Raw genomic sequence first — 19058 nt, forward strand, 5'->3', positions numbered from 1 at the left:
GTGTCTACCACTTTGTTGGTGGACATTCTTTGTTATTATTTGTTTTGTATTTGTTTGTATTTGTAGGGTGTCTACCACTTTGTTGGTGGACATTCTTTGTTATTATTTGTTTTGTATTTGTTTGTATTTGTAGGGTGTCTACCACTTTGTTGGTGGACATTCTTTGTTATTATTTGTTTTGTATTTGTTTGTATTTGTAGGGTGTCTACCACTTTGTTGGGTGGACATTGTTTGTTATTATTATTTTTTGGTGTTCGTTTGTATTTGTAGGGTGTCTACCACTTTGTTGGTGGACATTCTTTGTTATTATTTGTTTTGTATTTATTTGTATTTGTAGGGTGTCTACCACTTTGTTGGTGGACATTCTTTGTTATTATTTGTTTTGTATTTGTTTGTATTTGTAGGGTGTCTACCACTTTGTTGGGTGGACATTGTTTGTTATTATTATTTTTTGGTGTTCGTTTGTATTTGTAGGGTGTCTACCACTTTGTTGGTGGACATTCTTTGTTATTATTTGTTTTGTATTTATTTGTATTTGTAGGGTGTCTACCACTTTGTTGGTGGACATTCTTTGTTATTATTTGTTTTGTATTTGTTTGTATTTGTAGGGTGTCTACCACTTTGTTGGGTGGACATTCTTTGTTACTATTTTTTTTGTATTTGTTTGTATTTGTAGGGTGTCTACCACTTTGTTGGTGGACATTCTTTGTTATTATTTGCTTTGTATTTGTTTGTATTTGTAGGGTGTCTACCACTTTGTTGGTGGACATTCTTTGTTATTATTTGTTTTGTATTTGTTTGTATTTGTAGGGTGTCTACCACTTTGTTGGGTGGACATTCTTTGTTATTATTTGTTTTGTATTTGTTTGTATTTGTAGGGTGTCTACCACTTTGTTGGTGGACATTCTTTAATTATTTTTTGGTGTTTGTTTGTATTTGTAGGGTGTCTAACACTTTGTTGGTGGACATTCTTTGTTATTATTTGTTTTGTATTTGTTTGTATTTGTAGGGTGTCTACCACTTTGTTGGGTGGACATTGTTTGTTATTATTATTTTTTGGTGTTCGTTTGTATTTGTAGGGTGTCTACCACTTTGTTGGTGGACATTCTTTGTTATTATTTGTTTTGTATTTATTTGTATTGTGTCTACCACTTTGTTGGTGGACATTCTTTGTTATTATTTGTTTTGTATTTGTTTGTATTTGTAGGGTGTCTACCACTTTGTTGGGTGGACATTGTTTGTTATTATTATTTTTTGGTGTTCGTTTGTATTTGTAGGATGTCTACCACTTTGTTGGTGGACATTCTTTGTTATTATTTGTTTTGTATTTATTTGTATTTGTAGGGTGTCTACCACTTTGTTGGTGGACATTCTTTGTTATTATTTGTTTTGTATTTGTTTGTATTTGTAGGGTGTCTACCACTTTGTTGGGTGGACATTCTTTGTTACTATTTTTTTTTGTATTTGTTTGTATTTGTAGGGTGTCTACCACTTTGTTTGTGGACATTCTTTGTTATTATTTGTTTTGTATTTGTTTGTATTTGTAGGGTGTCTACCACTTTGTTGGGTGGACATTGTTTGTTTTTATTTGTTTTGTATTTGTTTGTATTTGTAGGGTGTCTACCACTTTGTTGGTGGACATTCTTTGTTATTATTTGTTTTGTATTTGTTTGTATTTGTAGGGTGTCTACCACTTTGTTGGTGGACATTCTTTAATTATTTTTTGGTGTTTGTTTGTATTTGTAGGGTGTCTACCACTTTGTTGGTGGACATTCTTTGTTATTATTTGTTTTGTATTTGTTTGTATTTGTAGGGTGTCTACCACTTTGTTGGTGGACATTCTTTAATTATTTTTTGGTGTTTGTTTGTATTTGTAGGGTGTCTACCACTTTGTTGGTGGACATTCTTTGTTATTATTTGTTTTGTATTTGTTTGTATTTGTAGGGTGTCTACCACTTTGTTGGTGGACATTCTTTGTTATTATTTGTTTTGTATTTGTTTGTATTTGTAGGGTGTCTACCACTTTGTTGTGTGGACATTGTTTGTTATTATTATTTTTTGGTGTTCGTTTGTATTTGTAGGGTGTCTACCACTTTGTTGGGTGGACATTGTTTGTTATTATTTGTTTTGTATTTGTTTGTATTTGTACGGTGTCTACCACTTTGTTGGTGGACATTTTTTGTTATTATTTGTTTTGTATTTGTTTGTATTTGTAGGGTGTCTACCACTTTGTTGGTGGACATTCTTTAATTATTTTTTGGTGTTTGTTTGTATTTGTAGGGTGTCTACCACTTTGTTGGTGGACATTCTTTGTTATTATTTGTTTTGTATTTGTTTGTATTTGTAGGGTGTCTACCACTTTGTTGGGTGGACATTGTTTGTTATTATTATTTTTTGGTGTTCGTTTGTATTTGTAGGGTGTCTACCACTTTGTTGGTGGACATTCTTTGTTATTATTTGTTTTGTATTTATTTGTATTTGTAGGGTGTCTACCACTTTGTTGGTGGACATTGTTTGTTATTATTATTTTTTGGTGTTCGTTTGTATTTGTAGGGTGTCTACCACTTTGTTGGTGGACATTCTTTGTTATTATTTGTTTTGTATTTATTTGTATTTGTAGGGTGTCTACCACTTTGTTGGTGGACATTCTTTGTTATTATTTGTTTTGTATTTGTTTGTATTTGTAGGGTGTCTACCACTTTGTTGGGTGGACATTGTTTGTTATTATTATTTTTTGGTGTTCGTTTGTATTTGTAGGGTGTCTACCACTTTGTTGGTGGACATTCTTTGTTATTATTTGTTTTGTATTTATTTGTATTTGTAGGGTGTCTACCACTTTGTTGGTGGACATTCTTTGTTATTATTTGTTTTGTATTTGTTTGTATTTGTAGGGTGTCTACCACTTTGTTGGGTGGACATTCTTTGTTACTATTTTTTTTGTATTTGTTTGTATTTGTAGGGTGTCTACCACTTTGTTTGTGGACATTCTTTGTTATTATTTGTTTTGTATTTGTTTGTATTTGTAGGGTGTCTACCACTTTGTTGGGTGGACATTGTTTGTTATTATTATTTTTTGGTGTTCGTTTTATTTGTAGGGTGTCTACCACTTTGTTGGTGGACATTCTTTGTTATTATTTGTTTTGTATTTATTTGTATTTGTAGGGTGTCTACCACTTTGTTGGTGGACATTCTTTGTTATTATTTGTTTTGTATTTGTTTGTATTTGTAGGGTGTCTACCACTTTGTTGGTGGACATTCTTTGTTATTATTTGTTTTGTATTTGTTTGTATTTGTAGGGTGTCTACCACTTTGTTGGTGGACATTCTTTGTTATTATTTGTTTTGTATTTGTTTGTATTTGTAGGGTGTCTACCACTTTGTTGGTGGACATTCTTTGTTATTATTTGTTTTGTATTTGTTTGTATTTGTAGGGTGTCTACCACTTTGTTGGTGGACATTCTTTGTTATTATTTGTTTTGTATTTGTTTGTATTTGTAGGGTGTCTACCACTTTGTTGGGTGGACATTGTTTGTTATTATTATTTTTTGGTGTTCGTTTGTATTTGTAGGGTGTCTACCACTTTGTTGGTGGACATTCTTTGTTATTATTTGTTTTGTATTTATTTGTATTTGTAGGGTGTCTACCACTTTGTTGGTGGACATTCTTTGTTATTATTTGTTTTGTATTTGTTTGTATTTGTAGGGTGTCTACCACTTTGTTGGGTGGACATTGTTTGTTATTATTATTTTTTGGTGTTCGTTTGTATTTGTAGGGTGTCTACCACTTTGTTGGTGGACATTCTTTGTATTATTATTTGTTTTGTATTTATTTGTATTTGTAGGGTGTCTACCATTTTGTTGGTGGACATTCTTTGTTATTATTTGTTTTGTATTTGTTTGTATTTGTAGGGTGTCTACCACTTTGTTGGGTGGACATTCTTTGTTACTATTTTTTTTGTATTTGTTTGTATTTGTAGGGTGTCTACCACTTTGTTTGTGGACATTCTTTGTTATTATTTGTTTTGTATTTGTTTGTATTTGTAGGGTGTCTACCACTTTGTTGGGTGGACATTGTTTGTTATTATTATTTTTTGGTGTTCGTTTGTATTTGTAGGGTGTCTACCACTTTGTTGGTGGACATTCTTTGTTATTATTTGTTTTGTATTTATTTGTATTTGTAGGGTGTCTACCACTTTGTTGGTGGACATTCTTTGTTATTATTTGTTTTGTATTTGTTTGTATTTGTAGGGTGTCTACCACTTTGTTGGGTGGACATTGTTTGTTATTATTATTTTTTGGTGTTCGTTTGTATTTGTAGGGTGTCTACCACTTTGTTGGTGGACATTCTTTGTTATTATTTGTTTTGTATTTGTTTGTATTTGTAGGGTGTCTACCACTTTGTTGGTGGACATTCTTTGTTATTATTTGTTTTGTATTTGTTTGTATTTGTAGGGTGTCTACCACTTTGTTGGTGGACATTCTTTGTTATTATTTGTTTTGTATTTGTTTTTATTTGTAGGGTGTCTACCACTTTGTTGGGTGGACATTGTTTGTTATTATTATTTTTTGGTGTTCGTTTGTATTTGTAGGGTGTCTACCACTTTGTTGGTGGACATTCTTTGTTATTATTTGTTTTGTATTTATTTGTATTTGTAGGGTGTCTACCACTTTGTTGGTGGACATTCTTTGTTATTATTTGTTTTGTATTTGTTTGTATTTGTAGGGTGTCTACCACTTTGTTGGGTGGACATTGTTTGTTATTATTATTTTTTGGTGTTCGTTTGTATTTGTAGGGTGTCTACCACTTTGTTGGTGGACATTCTTTGTTATTATTTGTTTTGTATTTATTTGTATTTGTAGGGTGTCTACCACTTTGTTGGTGGACATTCTTTGTTATTATTTGTTTTGTATTTGTTTGTATTTGTAGGGTGTCTACCACTTTGTTGGGTGGACATTCTTTGTTACTATTTTTTTTGTATTTGTTTGTATTTGTAGGGTGTCTACCACTTTGTTTGTGGACATTCTTTGTTATTATTTGTTTTGTATTTGTTTGTATTTGTAGGGTGTCTACCACTTTGTTGGTGGACATTCTTTGTTATTATTTGTTTTGTATTTGTTTGTATTTGTAGGGTGTCTACCACTTTGTTGGGTGGACATTCTTTGTTATTATTTGTTTTGTATTTGTTTGTATTTGTAGGGTGTCTACCACTTTGTTGGTGGACATTCTTTAATTATTTTTTGGTGTTTGTTTGTATTTGTAGGGTGTCTAACACTTTGTTGGTGGACATTCTTTGTTATTATTTTTTCGTATTTGTTAGTATTTGTAGAGTGTCTACCAGTTTGTTGGTGGACATTCTTTGTTACTATTTTTTTGGTGTTTGTTTGTATTTGTAGGGTGTCTACCACTTTGTTTGGTGGACATTCTTTGTTATTAATTTTGTTGTGTTTGTTTGTATCTGTAGGGTGTCTACCACTTTGTTGGGTGTACATCTCACAACTTATAAAGGCTCGGAGGACGGCTGACCTGCGGGGCGTCGGCGGGGTCCTTCTTCTCGGCGGCCTTGCGGCGCCGCGCCAGCGTCTTGGCCATCTCGTCCATCATGCTGGACATGGTGGCGACGCCCCCGCGCCCGATGGTGCCGTAGTTGCTGCTGCCGCTGCTGCTGGTGCTGGAGCCACTGTTCTCCGCCTGCTGCTGCGGGCACGCACAGGCCACACGTACTGCCACCGCATCCCTCCTCAGTCCGTCCACACCACACACCGGTCTGCACAGTCAAACCTCGTCCATCCGGACCAACCGGGACCGAAGGCAATCCGGACAGTCGAAAATTCCGGATGACGAGCAGACTTCACCGTTCACAACGATAAAAAAAAAAACTATGTTCCGTAACAAAACGACATTAGCACACACGACATGACCTACATTGTTTTCAAGTCATTAAAAAATTATTAAAGTAAATTTTTTACATGACTCCTTAACTTTCTTCTGTTTTAAGCATGCACGGTGTTCGATTGAAACGGTACGGTACACCATCGTGTGCAACGATGTAAAATACAACTGTCATTTTTATATGACTGTTAATATATATACAAATAAACGAGTTTTTACTGTGCATCCATATTGAATCCATTTCATCCTGTCTGTCCCCCATTCTACATACCAGCTAGTGTAGTTAAGTCCACCCCATCCTGCGTCTGTCTACCTCCCACCCGCACTGTTCCATCCTTTCTCCCACATGCATCTGCAACCTCCTAAATCTGTCTATCTACTTTCTCCTGTATCCATTTTCCCCCTTATATGTTAGTCTTTCCTCTTCTACATCTTTGTCTCATCTTATATATGTCTGACCCCACCTACATACATATGCCGTTTCTCCTCTTACACGTCTGTCACCTTCCTGAATTTGTACGTCCTCTTCATACACACATACTTACCATTAACTACAAAAACTATAACAATCAATAACACAAACCATCAAAATGCGAGAAAATAATTTTTGGATTTGTTTGGTTTAAAATTTTGTTGAAGTACCAGCATTAATGAGTTGTTGAGTCATCCACGTGTTCAGTGCTGCTATGTGTACGATATTTGTCGTAGCTTATGTATCGATGGTTGCCAAATGTTTGCTAGAATGCATTGAAATCAGTTTCTACCCTCGTGGCAGGGCATAGTTTATTAAAACGGTTGTTTTATCGTTACATAACACGGATTGGGTTTGGACACGTTCTGTAATACGGTATGCGAGTTAGGTTACGGTTGTATCCCAGCAAGGTAGTGCTTATTCATTACCTTACCTGAATGTCTTGGAATACCGCCCTAAAATATAACACTGGTGTAACACATATACATATATATATATGCATGTACACATATATGTGCACATACATATATATGAGTATGCTATTGAGCATCCCACTCTTAGATTGCAGTGTGGAAGTAAATGGGCGCATTCTCTATCTCTAACACACGCCGATTGCCATTAGCGCTGTCCTTGTTTCTTCGTGCGTTGTTGCCAAACATCAAACGAAACTAAAATTTTAATTTTTGGACCAAGCTTTTTATCATATTGTATAGCATCGAAATGCGCACCAGGCAATGCTTATTTTGAATACTTAAAAATATTTTAAGTATCCGAAAAAATTAAAAAACAAATTATTCACTGCGAACTGTTTTGAAGTATTCCGAGATGTTTCACATCAAAAAAAATTAACCTACTTTTGTATTTCATTCAGATTTTTTTTAGTAATAAATTAATGCCTTAGGACGCCACCGAACAAATGTTAAGACAAAAACTGTACAGGTTTCACTTAAATAATTTTTTTAATATATTGAAATGCATTTTCTCACAAACTGACACATCAAAAAGTTGACCAGCGGAAAACTTTTTTTCTATTAAAGATAGATCGGGGACGAAAGCGTGAAAAATGTTCACAATGAATTGAATTAGTTTTTAAAAGCAGCTCCATCTCAATTGCTTCTACAGTTTCCGTGGAAATAGCTGTTAAAGATGTGTCTTATCAGTACAAGAGCGCGCTGCAATAGAGGTTTCTCTCACAAGCTGCCGTCGTAAGAGGAAACAGGGTCGTGTGTTTAGATAAGTGGGGTTCTGTCCTGCAAGCAATTTCAAATACATGGCTTCCTTAGTCAACCATGTATTTCCTTAGACACGCATTTCTGAAAACCAGCCTGCCAGTTAGTATCGCGTCTCGCGACGAAGCAACGCGTTGTGTCCAGTGACTCGTTACAGTTATAATTTTGACAAATTACCTATATATTAACATACGTGATATTATTTTCTACATTTATTTTTATTACGTACAAATAAAATATGGAAGATAGAACACCGAAAATAAATTATATCGGTAGGCTACGCGGAAGGGAGCGCAAGATTGTGTTGAATGTATTTGAGTATTTTTCAAAAAATATGAGTGTGTGCAATGCAATTAAGGAAGCTTACCATTCTTCTGGTCAGCTCTGTGCTACTCTTATGGAAGGGGTATCAACATTGGTCAGCGGTAGCGATAGTGATTAAAAGGTATGTAATGTTATTAATTTCTTAATCAAGTTAACGTTACATTTATCGTATAAAATCCCATGAATGAAATGTGTGTGAACAGATTCTTGTTGTAAGTTAAAGTTAAAAAAAAATTCCTTATTGGCACAGCCTAAAGGCTCAGGAAGATTTTGATGATTATATTTCTTTACATTAGAACAAAAAGGGATTTTTATATCCTTACACCCATATTTTCTTCTTCCCCTTGCAGTAATGGTTGTTACAAAAATATTTTAATCGAATCTTGAACATAATATGTAAAACGTATGAAATAAATACAAAGGAATTTAACAGCAATCATGGTACAAAATTTTGAATTATTTTTCTATCCTTCTCAACACCAAGCATCTTATCAAACATTGTTTTAGACAAAGTTTTGGAAAATAATTATGATATTTACAAACAATTTAAACAGATTTGATAAGGTGTCTACTAAGGCAGTTAGTCTATGTATTTTTTTTGTCCGGTGAAAATATTTTTCGAACCCATGCAGATATTGCTGGTCGTATCAAAAATTTATTTAGAAAATATTTTTTGGCATTAAGTACTCCGAGTTATCTTACGTCAAAACGGATGTGATATTATTCATATTATGGGAGTTGTTGCGATTTTTCTATTTTTCAAAAAATCTTCCCCATTTCGACCCAATTATTCGGATTTTTCCCATAGCTTACTCGACCGAGAATTTCCATTACCGTACTTTATTTATCATTTTGGAAATGACTTGTCCAAAAATACGGCATTTATCGGGCCCATGAAAATGTGATATATATATATATATATATATATATATATATATATATATATATATATATATATATATATATATATATATATATATATATGGGATTTTTAGAACATAAAAGAAAACTATAAGAAATTTTCGTCTACAATAGGTAGTTTTTATTTGAAATTTACATAAAAGTTGCATTATTACAAATTTATATGTGTAATAGTATAAAATATTATAAATTACGATATGATTTCTTAAAATGCTTCTTGTTCGATCAGAATTACAAAGACACACATCTCCTGAAATTCGTAATGTGTTAGAGATTTGGCAACAGCGCGCGCCATAAGCCGTGTACTGCAATCTAAGAGTGGGACGGGCTATAGTTATAAACATGGCCAAATCCAAAATTTTTGAAATAGAGATTAGATCGTTTTTTATAGCATTTTCCCTGCTGAATTTGAATATGGACTCAGTTTGTTACTAAAACAGCCACAGCAATGATAAAAATGTACTTGAAAATGAGACTACTCTTACAAAGGCGGCCAGCCCCACAAGTGCTGCCTTACAAACCTGGCTAGCTTCGCAAGAGCCAATCAGCTTGCAGCAACCAGTCACATGACCAGAAAACGGCTGGAAGACCCTGCTGTACTATTGTTTTGCTCCTGATGCTCTTAATGCTGTCTTGCTGTGAAGTTACTTTAGCTCTGTTTGTGTCATTTAAGAAAGTAATATAGACGTAAATGTTCAAGAAACTCCACCAGAGAAATCAAGGAAGCAATATGCAAATCCAGAACCACGGAAACTCAGCAATCAAAAACCATCAAGGCTCTGTTTACACAGGCTAGCCAGAACATAGGTTATTATATTTCATTGGTTTGCCCCCTCTGTGAAATACATTTTTGTAATGTGGTAAATATCACACACCCAACATCATTATCAAAGCATGGTACAACTAGACAGGTAAATACAACCAACATATTTTTTGATCTAGGCCTAGGTTGTTGCAACTTATGTTATTGACTCAGGTTATTAGAGTTGATTTAATTTTTCAGATAACAGTCTTAAAGGCATGCCAATCCATCCTACTTGTGGGCATTGACGATAAAAAGAGCTGTACATTGCTGTCTGTGGTGGACATAAGGAATTTTCATTCTGCGTTCTATGCCATACAGACGAAGGCGAGTCAAGATGCTTTTATTTTTAAGTAGACTACTTCTCTACTCCACATCCCAAAAGGAATCAACCAAAAACCGAAGATTGAGGTAAGAAAAAAATTCTTCATAAATATTTTTTTTGAATAATCAAGCTGGCAACCACATCGAAATATGTAGAAGATCTTTTTTACAAATCTTAGACATCACAAAGCACTGAGTTGAAGGTGTGTTTACAAAGTTAAGGAAATGTGATTGATGCTGATGTGCCTGTGGAGACTGAAGGAGGTTACAGGAAAGAAGAAAAGTAGCAAAAGAAAATTGATTCTGATTCTGTGACTAAATTACAAACAATATAAACTATATTATTTAATTTATTTTACCTGAGGTTGCCGGTTGCAAAAGTTAAGGTTACCTGAATCTGAAACCTAATTTCATGAGTCACTCACTTCATACCGACGCCCTTGCAGATTTGCCGATTATGGTCATGAAACACTTACTATCACATCTTGTTGTTTTTCTCAAATTCTTTTAGTTTTGAATTTCTAAACAATTTCCGATTCCATTTTTTCCCCCCACCAGCATCACAAGTGTGGTCTGGTTACTCATTTAGTATTTTGTTTAATATTAACACATTAATATTTCTTTATCTCTATTAATCAGCAGAAGTTGGTAATTTCCAGAATTGTTGAATTATTTATTGACGAAACACATTCATCAAAACAAATGACTGTGTAGTAAAATTAATGCAGTTTGAAATAAAAATATGTGTTTCCAAATTATTATTATCGATTCACCTGCAACTATTGAGTAAGGGCTATCAAACTTATATCTAAACATGCATAAATATGTTAATTTTTTTCCCTTGTTAAACTACGTTTTTACAGAATAAAGACTAAGAATTCATGAAAAGAAGGAAAATCAAATGAATTTTCACAATAAACATTTCCAAATTTTCTGAGGTGTCTAAACATCAATGAAAGCTGTATTTTCCGTTTCACTTTTGTAAGCACAAGAAGAAATTCCAGAAATAGGTTGCGATTTCCCTGACATTTTCCCGGAATTCTCTTGACTTTTCCTGGTTTTCTAGTCCTGTAGCAACCATGAATTCGCTGCCACTTCAACCTGGTGTTGTATATTACTAGCAGATGATAAGTCTGAGTGTAAACGTATGAATGAAGAAAATTTTAAAAAAGACATGAATATTCAAACAATAACGTTTCTGGTTTTACATTATAATAGCCAATAGTTTTTTTTATTACTTTTGTAAAATTTATAAATTTTTATTACAATAAAAAGTATTGCATTTTTTTGTCACTGTCGTTTTAAATGCACAGTATCTGTTACAAAGATGGCAAAACACAACAAATGTTTGCTACAAAGATGGCAAAATCCTAACCTCAGTTACAAACCAGGCCAAGTCCATATTTCAAACTTAAATAGCTAAAAACCCTATTACATATTTGGGTAAACTTCATACTGAAATAGTTTAATACACTACAGTTGTGCAACTCTGGCGAGGCTGGTTACCTTGGAGCGCCGCAGCCGGGCGCTCTGTAGCTGGGCCGCCAGCGAGGACGTCTGGTCCTGGCCGTCGTTGCTGGAGGAGCGGGACAGGGCGCTGGGGGCGGGCGGAGGGGGCGGCGGGGGCGGGGCGGACATCACGGGGGGCACGGAGGGGGCGGGCGGCCCCAGCCAGGGGGGGCAGGGCGGGGCTGGCGGGGCTGGCGGGGCGGGGGGCGGCCCGGGCTGCTGGGGGGAGGTGGCCGAGGGGGCCAGAGCCATCGGCGGGGGCTGAGGCGCCGGCGGGGCGGACGAGGTGCGGTGGTGGCCCGGCGGGGCGGGCGGCGTCGGTGCTCCCGGGGAGGAGCTGCCGGGGCTGCCCAGCACTGCGACACAGCCACGCACGCTCCCAGCTCCCGACTGTGCCATGGCTACACCTGCTTGCAGCACCTGACTGTGCCACGGCTACACCCGCTCCCAGCCCTGACTGTGCCATGGCTACACCTGCTTGCAACACCGGACTGTGCCATAGCTACACCTGCTTGCAACACGTACACATCTCCTTGCAACACCTGACTGTACCATAGTTACACCTGCTTGCAACACGTACACATCTCCTTGCAACACCTGACTGTGCCATAGCTACACCTGATTGCAACACCTGACTGTACCATAGCTACACCTGCTTGCAACACGTACACATCTCCTTGCAACAACTGATTGTACCATAGCTACACCTGCTTGCAGCACCTGACTGTGCCATAGCTACACCTGCTTGCAACACGTAAACATCTCCTTGCAACACCTGATTGTACCATAGCTAAACCTGCTTGCAGCACCTGACTGTGCCATAGCTACACCTGCTTGCAACACGTACACATCTCCTTGCAACACCTGACTGTGCCATAGCTACACCTGATTGCAGCACCTGTCTGTGCTATAGTTACACCTGCTTGCACATGTACACATCTCCTTGCAACACCTGATTGTACCATAGCTACACCTGCTTGTAACACCTTACTGTGCCATAGCTACACCTGCTTGCAGCACCTGACTGTGCCATAGCTACACCTGCTTGCAACACGTACACATCTCCTTGCAAAACCTGATTGTACCATAGCTACACCTGCTTGCAAACCTGACTGTACCATAGCCACAACTGCTTGCAACATGTACACATCCCCTTGCAACATATGATTGTACCGTAGCTACACCTGCTTGCAACATGTACACATCTCTTTGCAACATCTGATTGTACCATAGCTACCCCTGCTAGCAACACCAGCTTGTGCCATAATTAATCTTGCTTGCAGCACCTGATTGTACAATAACTACACCTACTTGCAATACCTGATTGTTACATAGCTACACCTGCTTACAATACCTGATTGTACAATAATTACACACTTGCAACATTTGGTTAAACTATAGTTACACCTGCTAGCAACCAATGACCTGGGACAAGATTATATGGTGGACTACGATAAAACCAAAATGCACGTTATATCATGGAAGAAAGTAGTATTTAGCCAGAAATTAATACAAATCATAAAAAAAGAGTAATATTTTATTGTTTGAAATTCCAGGAATGTTATTTCTGGCCAAAAAAAAATTTTACAAGTGCAAGAATCAGAAGAAAAAAAAATTTAAATTGTATATCACTTTAGCTTTTATTATAATAATAATAATAATAATAATAATAATAATAATAATAATAATAATAATAATAACAACAACAACAACAACACTGATATCCTCTATTTTAAAACTGAAATTGAACTAAAAATAAAAACATAAAATCTCATCTCTTAACCCTTTGGCTAGTATGAACGTACATGTACAGGCATATTTTTAATGGTATTAGAGAGTATGAACGTAAATGTACGTTTTTAACTTTAATTTAATAGTATGACCATAATTTTACGTTTTGGCAGCAGTATAATGTTTTGTAATGTCCTACATTCTCTTGTACAGTTTACAAAATGATTCCCAGTGATTTTTAAAGTTCTTGCGTATTTTACAAGGTGGTGAAACACAATGCGTCAGATAGCGGCGTAGTCAAGTCTTTATATGTGGGGTTTTTGAACGATAGCAACAGTCGCACACATATAGAATTGCAGAGTCAATCTTTTATCTGCTCTTATCTCCCGGTAACATGAACAGGGGTGTATTTATTTGAGAGTGCTTTTATTTTCGCGGTCACAGATACTGAACTATAGGCTCTTCATAATAGCCAGAAATCTGCGCGAAAAAAGAAAGGGATTTAAAATAAAGTTTGTAAATATTATGAATCACATGTCTGTTTTCTATACAATATACTATTCTAGTAATCGTATTGATGAAGGAATTGTTTGAGCAGCAAGTACAAAATTTTTTCCACTGGGAGCTTACTAAGATGGATAGCCTATAGCTATCATTTTCAGAACTTTACAACACAATATTTTCGCGGAGGTATAGACCACTTTTCTATTGCAATTATTTTTCAGTCTGATATGTACTCCATCGCTATGCTTGTGTCATTGAATTTGAATTACTAAGATATACAAGTGGCTTGTTCGTGCAAACGATGTTCAGTCCCGGGGTTTATCTATTGGCCATAAATTCGTAGAAGTAGAAATATAGTGCTACTGTTTTACCGAATGTTTTTATGACTGTTATTCGTATGTGATTTTTTTAAAATTTTTTGTAATAATGACCACATCTCGCAAAAGAAAAATACTTTCTGAAAAAGAATTACAAGAAATTATCACTAACTGGGAATCAGGAAGTGATGAAAGTGTAAGTGACATAGACACTGACAGTGATGCAGTTTCCAGTCTAGGTGCCATGAATGCAACTACAGGAACAGAGGTGAGCATAGATGTTCCAACTAATACAGAAAACTCTTTCCATTGGGAAAACAATAAAAATTTCCAACCAAGGACATTTAATTTTGACAATTCTTTTTCGGGGCTCACAGATGAATTCAATTTGCCGGAAAATTTCAGTGAATTGGATGTATTCAAAATATTGTTTGATCAAGATTTGGTCCAGCACATAGTTGATGAATCGGATAAGTACCATTCATACATAACAGAAAGATTTGAAGTCAAAGAAAAATTTAAACTCAAACAATGGGTGAAATCTAATGTTTCAGAATTTTATACATTTTTAGCTGTAGTTATACTCATGCCCCACACAGCTAAAAACCGTATAAATGATTATTTGTCCACTGACCCAATCCTGTCTACTCCTATTTTTGGAAAAATATTTTCACAGGATCGTTTTTTGCTCTTACTTCGTCTATTACATTTTTCTGATAGCAACAGTCAGCCACACGGAGATCGTCTGTACAAAATAAGTACTATTTTGGAAACTACCAAAATGAAATTCAAGACATTGTTCAAGCCGCATCAAAATTTATGTATTGACGAGAGCATTATGGTGTGGAAGGGTCGTTTGGTCTTCAAGCAATACATTCCATCCAAGCGGCACAGATTTGGTGTTAAGTTGTTCGTCTTGTGTGACTGTGAGACAGGATATATTGTTGATTTTATTGTTTACACTGGCAGTGAAACCAACATTGTCAAAATCAGCGATCTCGGCATTTCAGGTTCTATCGTCATTACACTTTTGGAGCCCTACCTAGACAAAGGTCACATTTTGTTTACAGATAATTGGTACACAAGCCCAAAACTGTTCAGATTTCTTTTTGAACATCAGACGGGTGCATGCGGAACAGTGCGCCCAAACAGGAAAGAAATGCAGAGATTTCCACAAAAAGTAAAAAAAGGTCAGTGTGCAGTCTCACACACAGAAAACATTCTAGCTGAAAAGTGGCATGACAAAAGGGAGGTTTGCATGCTTACTACTGTTCATAACCACGTGTTTGTCGAAACCGACAAAAAAGACCGAATATCGGGTGAAAGCATAATGAAGCCTCGGTCCATGGTTGACTACAATCGAAACATGGGGTTAGTGGATAAGGCTGACATGCAGATAAGTTTTGTTGATAGTACTAGGAAGACAATAAAATGGTACTAAAAATTGTTTTTCCATATATTGGACATAATAATTTGAATGCCTGTATTATGTACAATATCAGACATAATAAGAAAATTAGGCTGGTGCAGTTCAGACTCAATTTGGTTCGACAACTACTGCAGGAGTTTTGTCCTATGCGCAAGCATTCAAAAGGTGGGCGGCGCTCAGCTGTCATCACCCCAACACCATTGCGGCTAACTGCTCGACACTTCCCAACTCCAGTGCCATATACAGCAGCGAAGGCCAAACCACAAAGGCAGTGTTACGTGTGCAAGCACAGCACAAAGACAAAACCAAGGCGAAAAGAAACAAGGTAGATGTGTGCAGAATGTGATGTAGGACTCTGCGTACATCCATGCTTCACCACATTCCACACAATAAAAAACTTTTAAATTTGTTAACAGATTTTGTTTATTATATTTGTAAAATATTGTAAGTACCGAAATAATTTCATCCTGAAACTTGAAATAAAAATCTTTCATAGACATTCTTTTTTCGAGTCAAAATGGATTGCACTGTAAGAAACTGTGTACGTAAATATTTTAAATTTTTATTAAAATATTAAAATATTTATTCAAAATATTAAAAGTACATTTGATCACCGAAATATTGATTTTTTTTTTTAAATATCTGATCGGTGTGTACAATGTGTATATGTTATTATTATATGTATTTTTTTAAAAAAATGTAATTAAAAATGTCAGTTTTAAAATGTTTTGAAGGTTCTTAAAACTAATGTCAATAATTGTTTTTGCAAAAAAAAAAAAATACAAGATTTTGTAGTTTTCTAAAGAATCTTAAGATTTCTGTAAGAAATAAAAATTTAGTAAAAAAAATTTTTTTTGAAAACTTCCCTCTAGAGGATACACAAAAATTAATTTTTACCTCACCAACCAAAGGGTTAATCATCAGCTGCTACAACTGCTTGAAACGTGGGAACACCTGTAAGATAGCTTGCATCAAATTCACTGTAGTTCTCTTCAATAGTTATCACTACCACTAAACGTTTCATATAGAGCAAGGTCTATACATATCATAAATATAAAATTTTAGGTTTTCATGTGTAGTGAAATTTGATTTTTCAAAACATAGAACGAACAATGTTAAAATTTTTTTTAACAACTGAAATACCAATAAAACACCACAAAATGTTGGGATGTAGGAAGGAAGACAATCATCATAATACAAACTCTACAAGACCCCACAGAAATCCAGTGCAAAATACATACCTACGCAAGTGTAAAACAGAGGGGTAGAAGGAAGATCACATATATACAGTCAAGTCTCATTAATACAAAACTGAGGGGACCAAAAAATTTGCACTTTGTAATAACAATATTTGTACTAACCATATTTCATGCCTTCGAGAAAAATTACCTAACCAGGTACGTAGCGGAAAAAAAGAACTCGTATAAATATTACGATAAGGGATTTTTTTTTTTTTTTTAATTTTTTTTCAATATTGTTCCGATTTTTTAGTATCGTCGACAACGAAGAAAGAGGAAGATCAAATTCTTTCGCGATTTCAGTGTTTGTTTTCTTGCCGCTGTCCACTTCATTTATGATTTTAAGCTTTTCCGCTAACGTTACCTGATTTTGTTTGCGTTTCGTATTCATTGATACGAATAAATGCAAATCTGCCACGCACAAAGAACAATAATTAGTTATTCATGCACAGTTTCAGATATCACTGTATGCAACGTAATATAAACAATGGCAGCGACAATGTCAGACGTACGTATTTCGGTTATACCATAAAAAAAGAATACACAACCCAACGAAAAACAATATATGTAGAGGCAGATTGCATTCCGTAGTTCCACATTTCGCCACCAGAGGCGTAAAAATTTTAAACATCGGAAATGTATGGACGCACAGAACCAAACATTATCCGTTGCATGTTTACACAAATCGACGCTAGAGGCGCGCCCGTGATGTAAATATTTCTTTACTTCAGCTCAAGCGCGAGTATTGCTGTGTTCATCTCTGATTATTCTGTGTGTTTATTTTCATTTCTTACAATGGCAAAGGGCGATAAATTTGCTACGTTCCACAAACGTTTTGGGCATTCCAAGAGTAGTAATTAAAATTCGTATTAACCATTATAATTATATGTACAAATATTTCTGTATGGGACGAAAACCAACTTCGAATTACATATTAACCGTATTTCATATAAAACGAAGTTTGTACCATTGAAAAGCCTATTCTGTTTGCCGCGACCAGAAAATTGCTTCATATAAACGGGAACTCCATATTAAACGGGTACGTATTAATGAGACTTGACTGTAGCACTTAAAATCAAACCAATTATCATGTCATCCCAAGCAGATGTAGCGGTGTTTACTTTTATCACAAACACCACAACTTAGGTTGGCCTGGCATTGTGCAGCCAAGAAAACTACACACACATATTTTACTTATGTTGGCAGTGATACGACACATATAATACCGGTTAGTGCACGTAATGAACCTTAAGTAATAATTTCTTCTATTATTTTTTTTTCTAAAAATAAAGCTGAATGTAACCAGCAGCTTCCAAATGGAATTTTTTCTGTAAGGTTGATTTTTCAGAATAAACACCTCAAACAAGGATTTACCAACAATTTTTTTAAATTTATATAATTCTTTTTTAAAAAGTATATGACTTTCTTGAGGAATTCGACAATGGTGGGAATTAAATAATTAGAAGAAGAAAAATTTGATGTAAAATAATATACTTTCAACTAACTTTATCATTAACGGGACAGCAAAATGCAGGAATCAGACAAGAATCTATCTGTATCGAGACCAGTTTTTTTCCATTTAAATTATTATTATTTGTTTGTAACAAAATTTTCAAAATAAATATGTCTTTCATGTATTTGACAGTAGTGACAACAAAATAATTTTAAAAAAATTATTGTGGTGTAAACACTTGGGAGATTAATGTAGACTAATTAGTATAATTTGGACAACATCTCACACTTACTTTGCTGTTGCTGAGACATTCTTCTCTCCTGAATGACTGCCACATCCTCTCGCGTCATGGTCCTACAACAAACACCACGTTTACATGCAACAAATTTGAGCATGGTACAAAAATGAAATACCATGTCAGATTTAAAAATTTTAGCTCAGAACTTTTTTTAATGTGTGATTCTTGAGTATACTATATTTACAAGATAAGCATATTATTATTTAATACATAATAAGATCAAAAGTATGTTATCAAAAGTTTAATCAACATAAATTAAATTAGTATGCTTATTACAAATTTGTGGGGAACAAAAAAATTAAATAAACAATTGATTAATTTTAGTATTCAAAGAATGTACTAGTAACATTAATTTAAACATGAGTCTCTAAACAGTCTATTATAAAATAGAGGGGAAAAAAAATATATGTTATTGATTCAAGCCTTAGATTAGATTAGAGCCTGTAAAAACCTAAATTTTTGATATAAGTTTTGTTTTTAATTTTGCTTTGTGTTTCAGTTTAGCTTCTATTCTAAGTACCAAAAAAATTAATACTTTCTTTCATTTTGGTATTACACTGAGAATGTTCTTGCTATTTAATGTTACTTTTGGTTTCATCGCACTCAATCTTAATATTTT

At 35.0% G+C, this 19058-nt stretch overlaps 1 protein-coding gene across 5 annotated transcripts in view; it reads right to left on the minus strand.

Annotated features, from left to right (window-relative positions):
* The window catches only part of LOC134540797 (protein enabled), a 76026-nt gene that overhangs the window by 11864 nt on the left and 45104 nt on the right, over window positions 1-19058 (minus strand). For 4 of the 5 annotated variants that reach the window (XM_063383725.1, XM_063383722.1, XM_063383724.1 and 1 more), the window contains 3 exons: window positions 18434-18495; window positions 11467-11825; window positions 5523-5693 (listed from right to left, as the gene is read on the minus strand). In XM_063383725.1, the coding sequence (XP_063239795.1) occupies window positions 5523-5693; window positions 11467-11825; window positions 18434-18495 (592 nt within the window). The remainder of the gene's footprint in view (window positions 1-5522; window positions 5694-11466; window positions 11826-18433; window positions 18496-19058) is intronic. The other variant, XM_063383721.1, reaches the window with a different exon arrangement.

The sequence above is a fragment of the Bacillus rossius genome, chromosome 17 (assembly GCF_032445375.1).
Source record: "Bacillus rossius redtenbacheri isolate Brsri chromosome 17, Brsri_v3, whole genome shotgun sequence".
Taxonomy (NCBI): Eukaryota; Metazoa; Arthropoda; class Insecta; order Phasmatodea; family Bacillidae; genus Bacillus; species Bacillus rossius.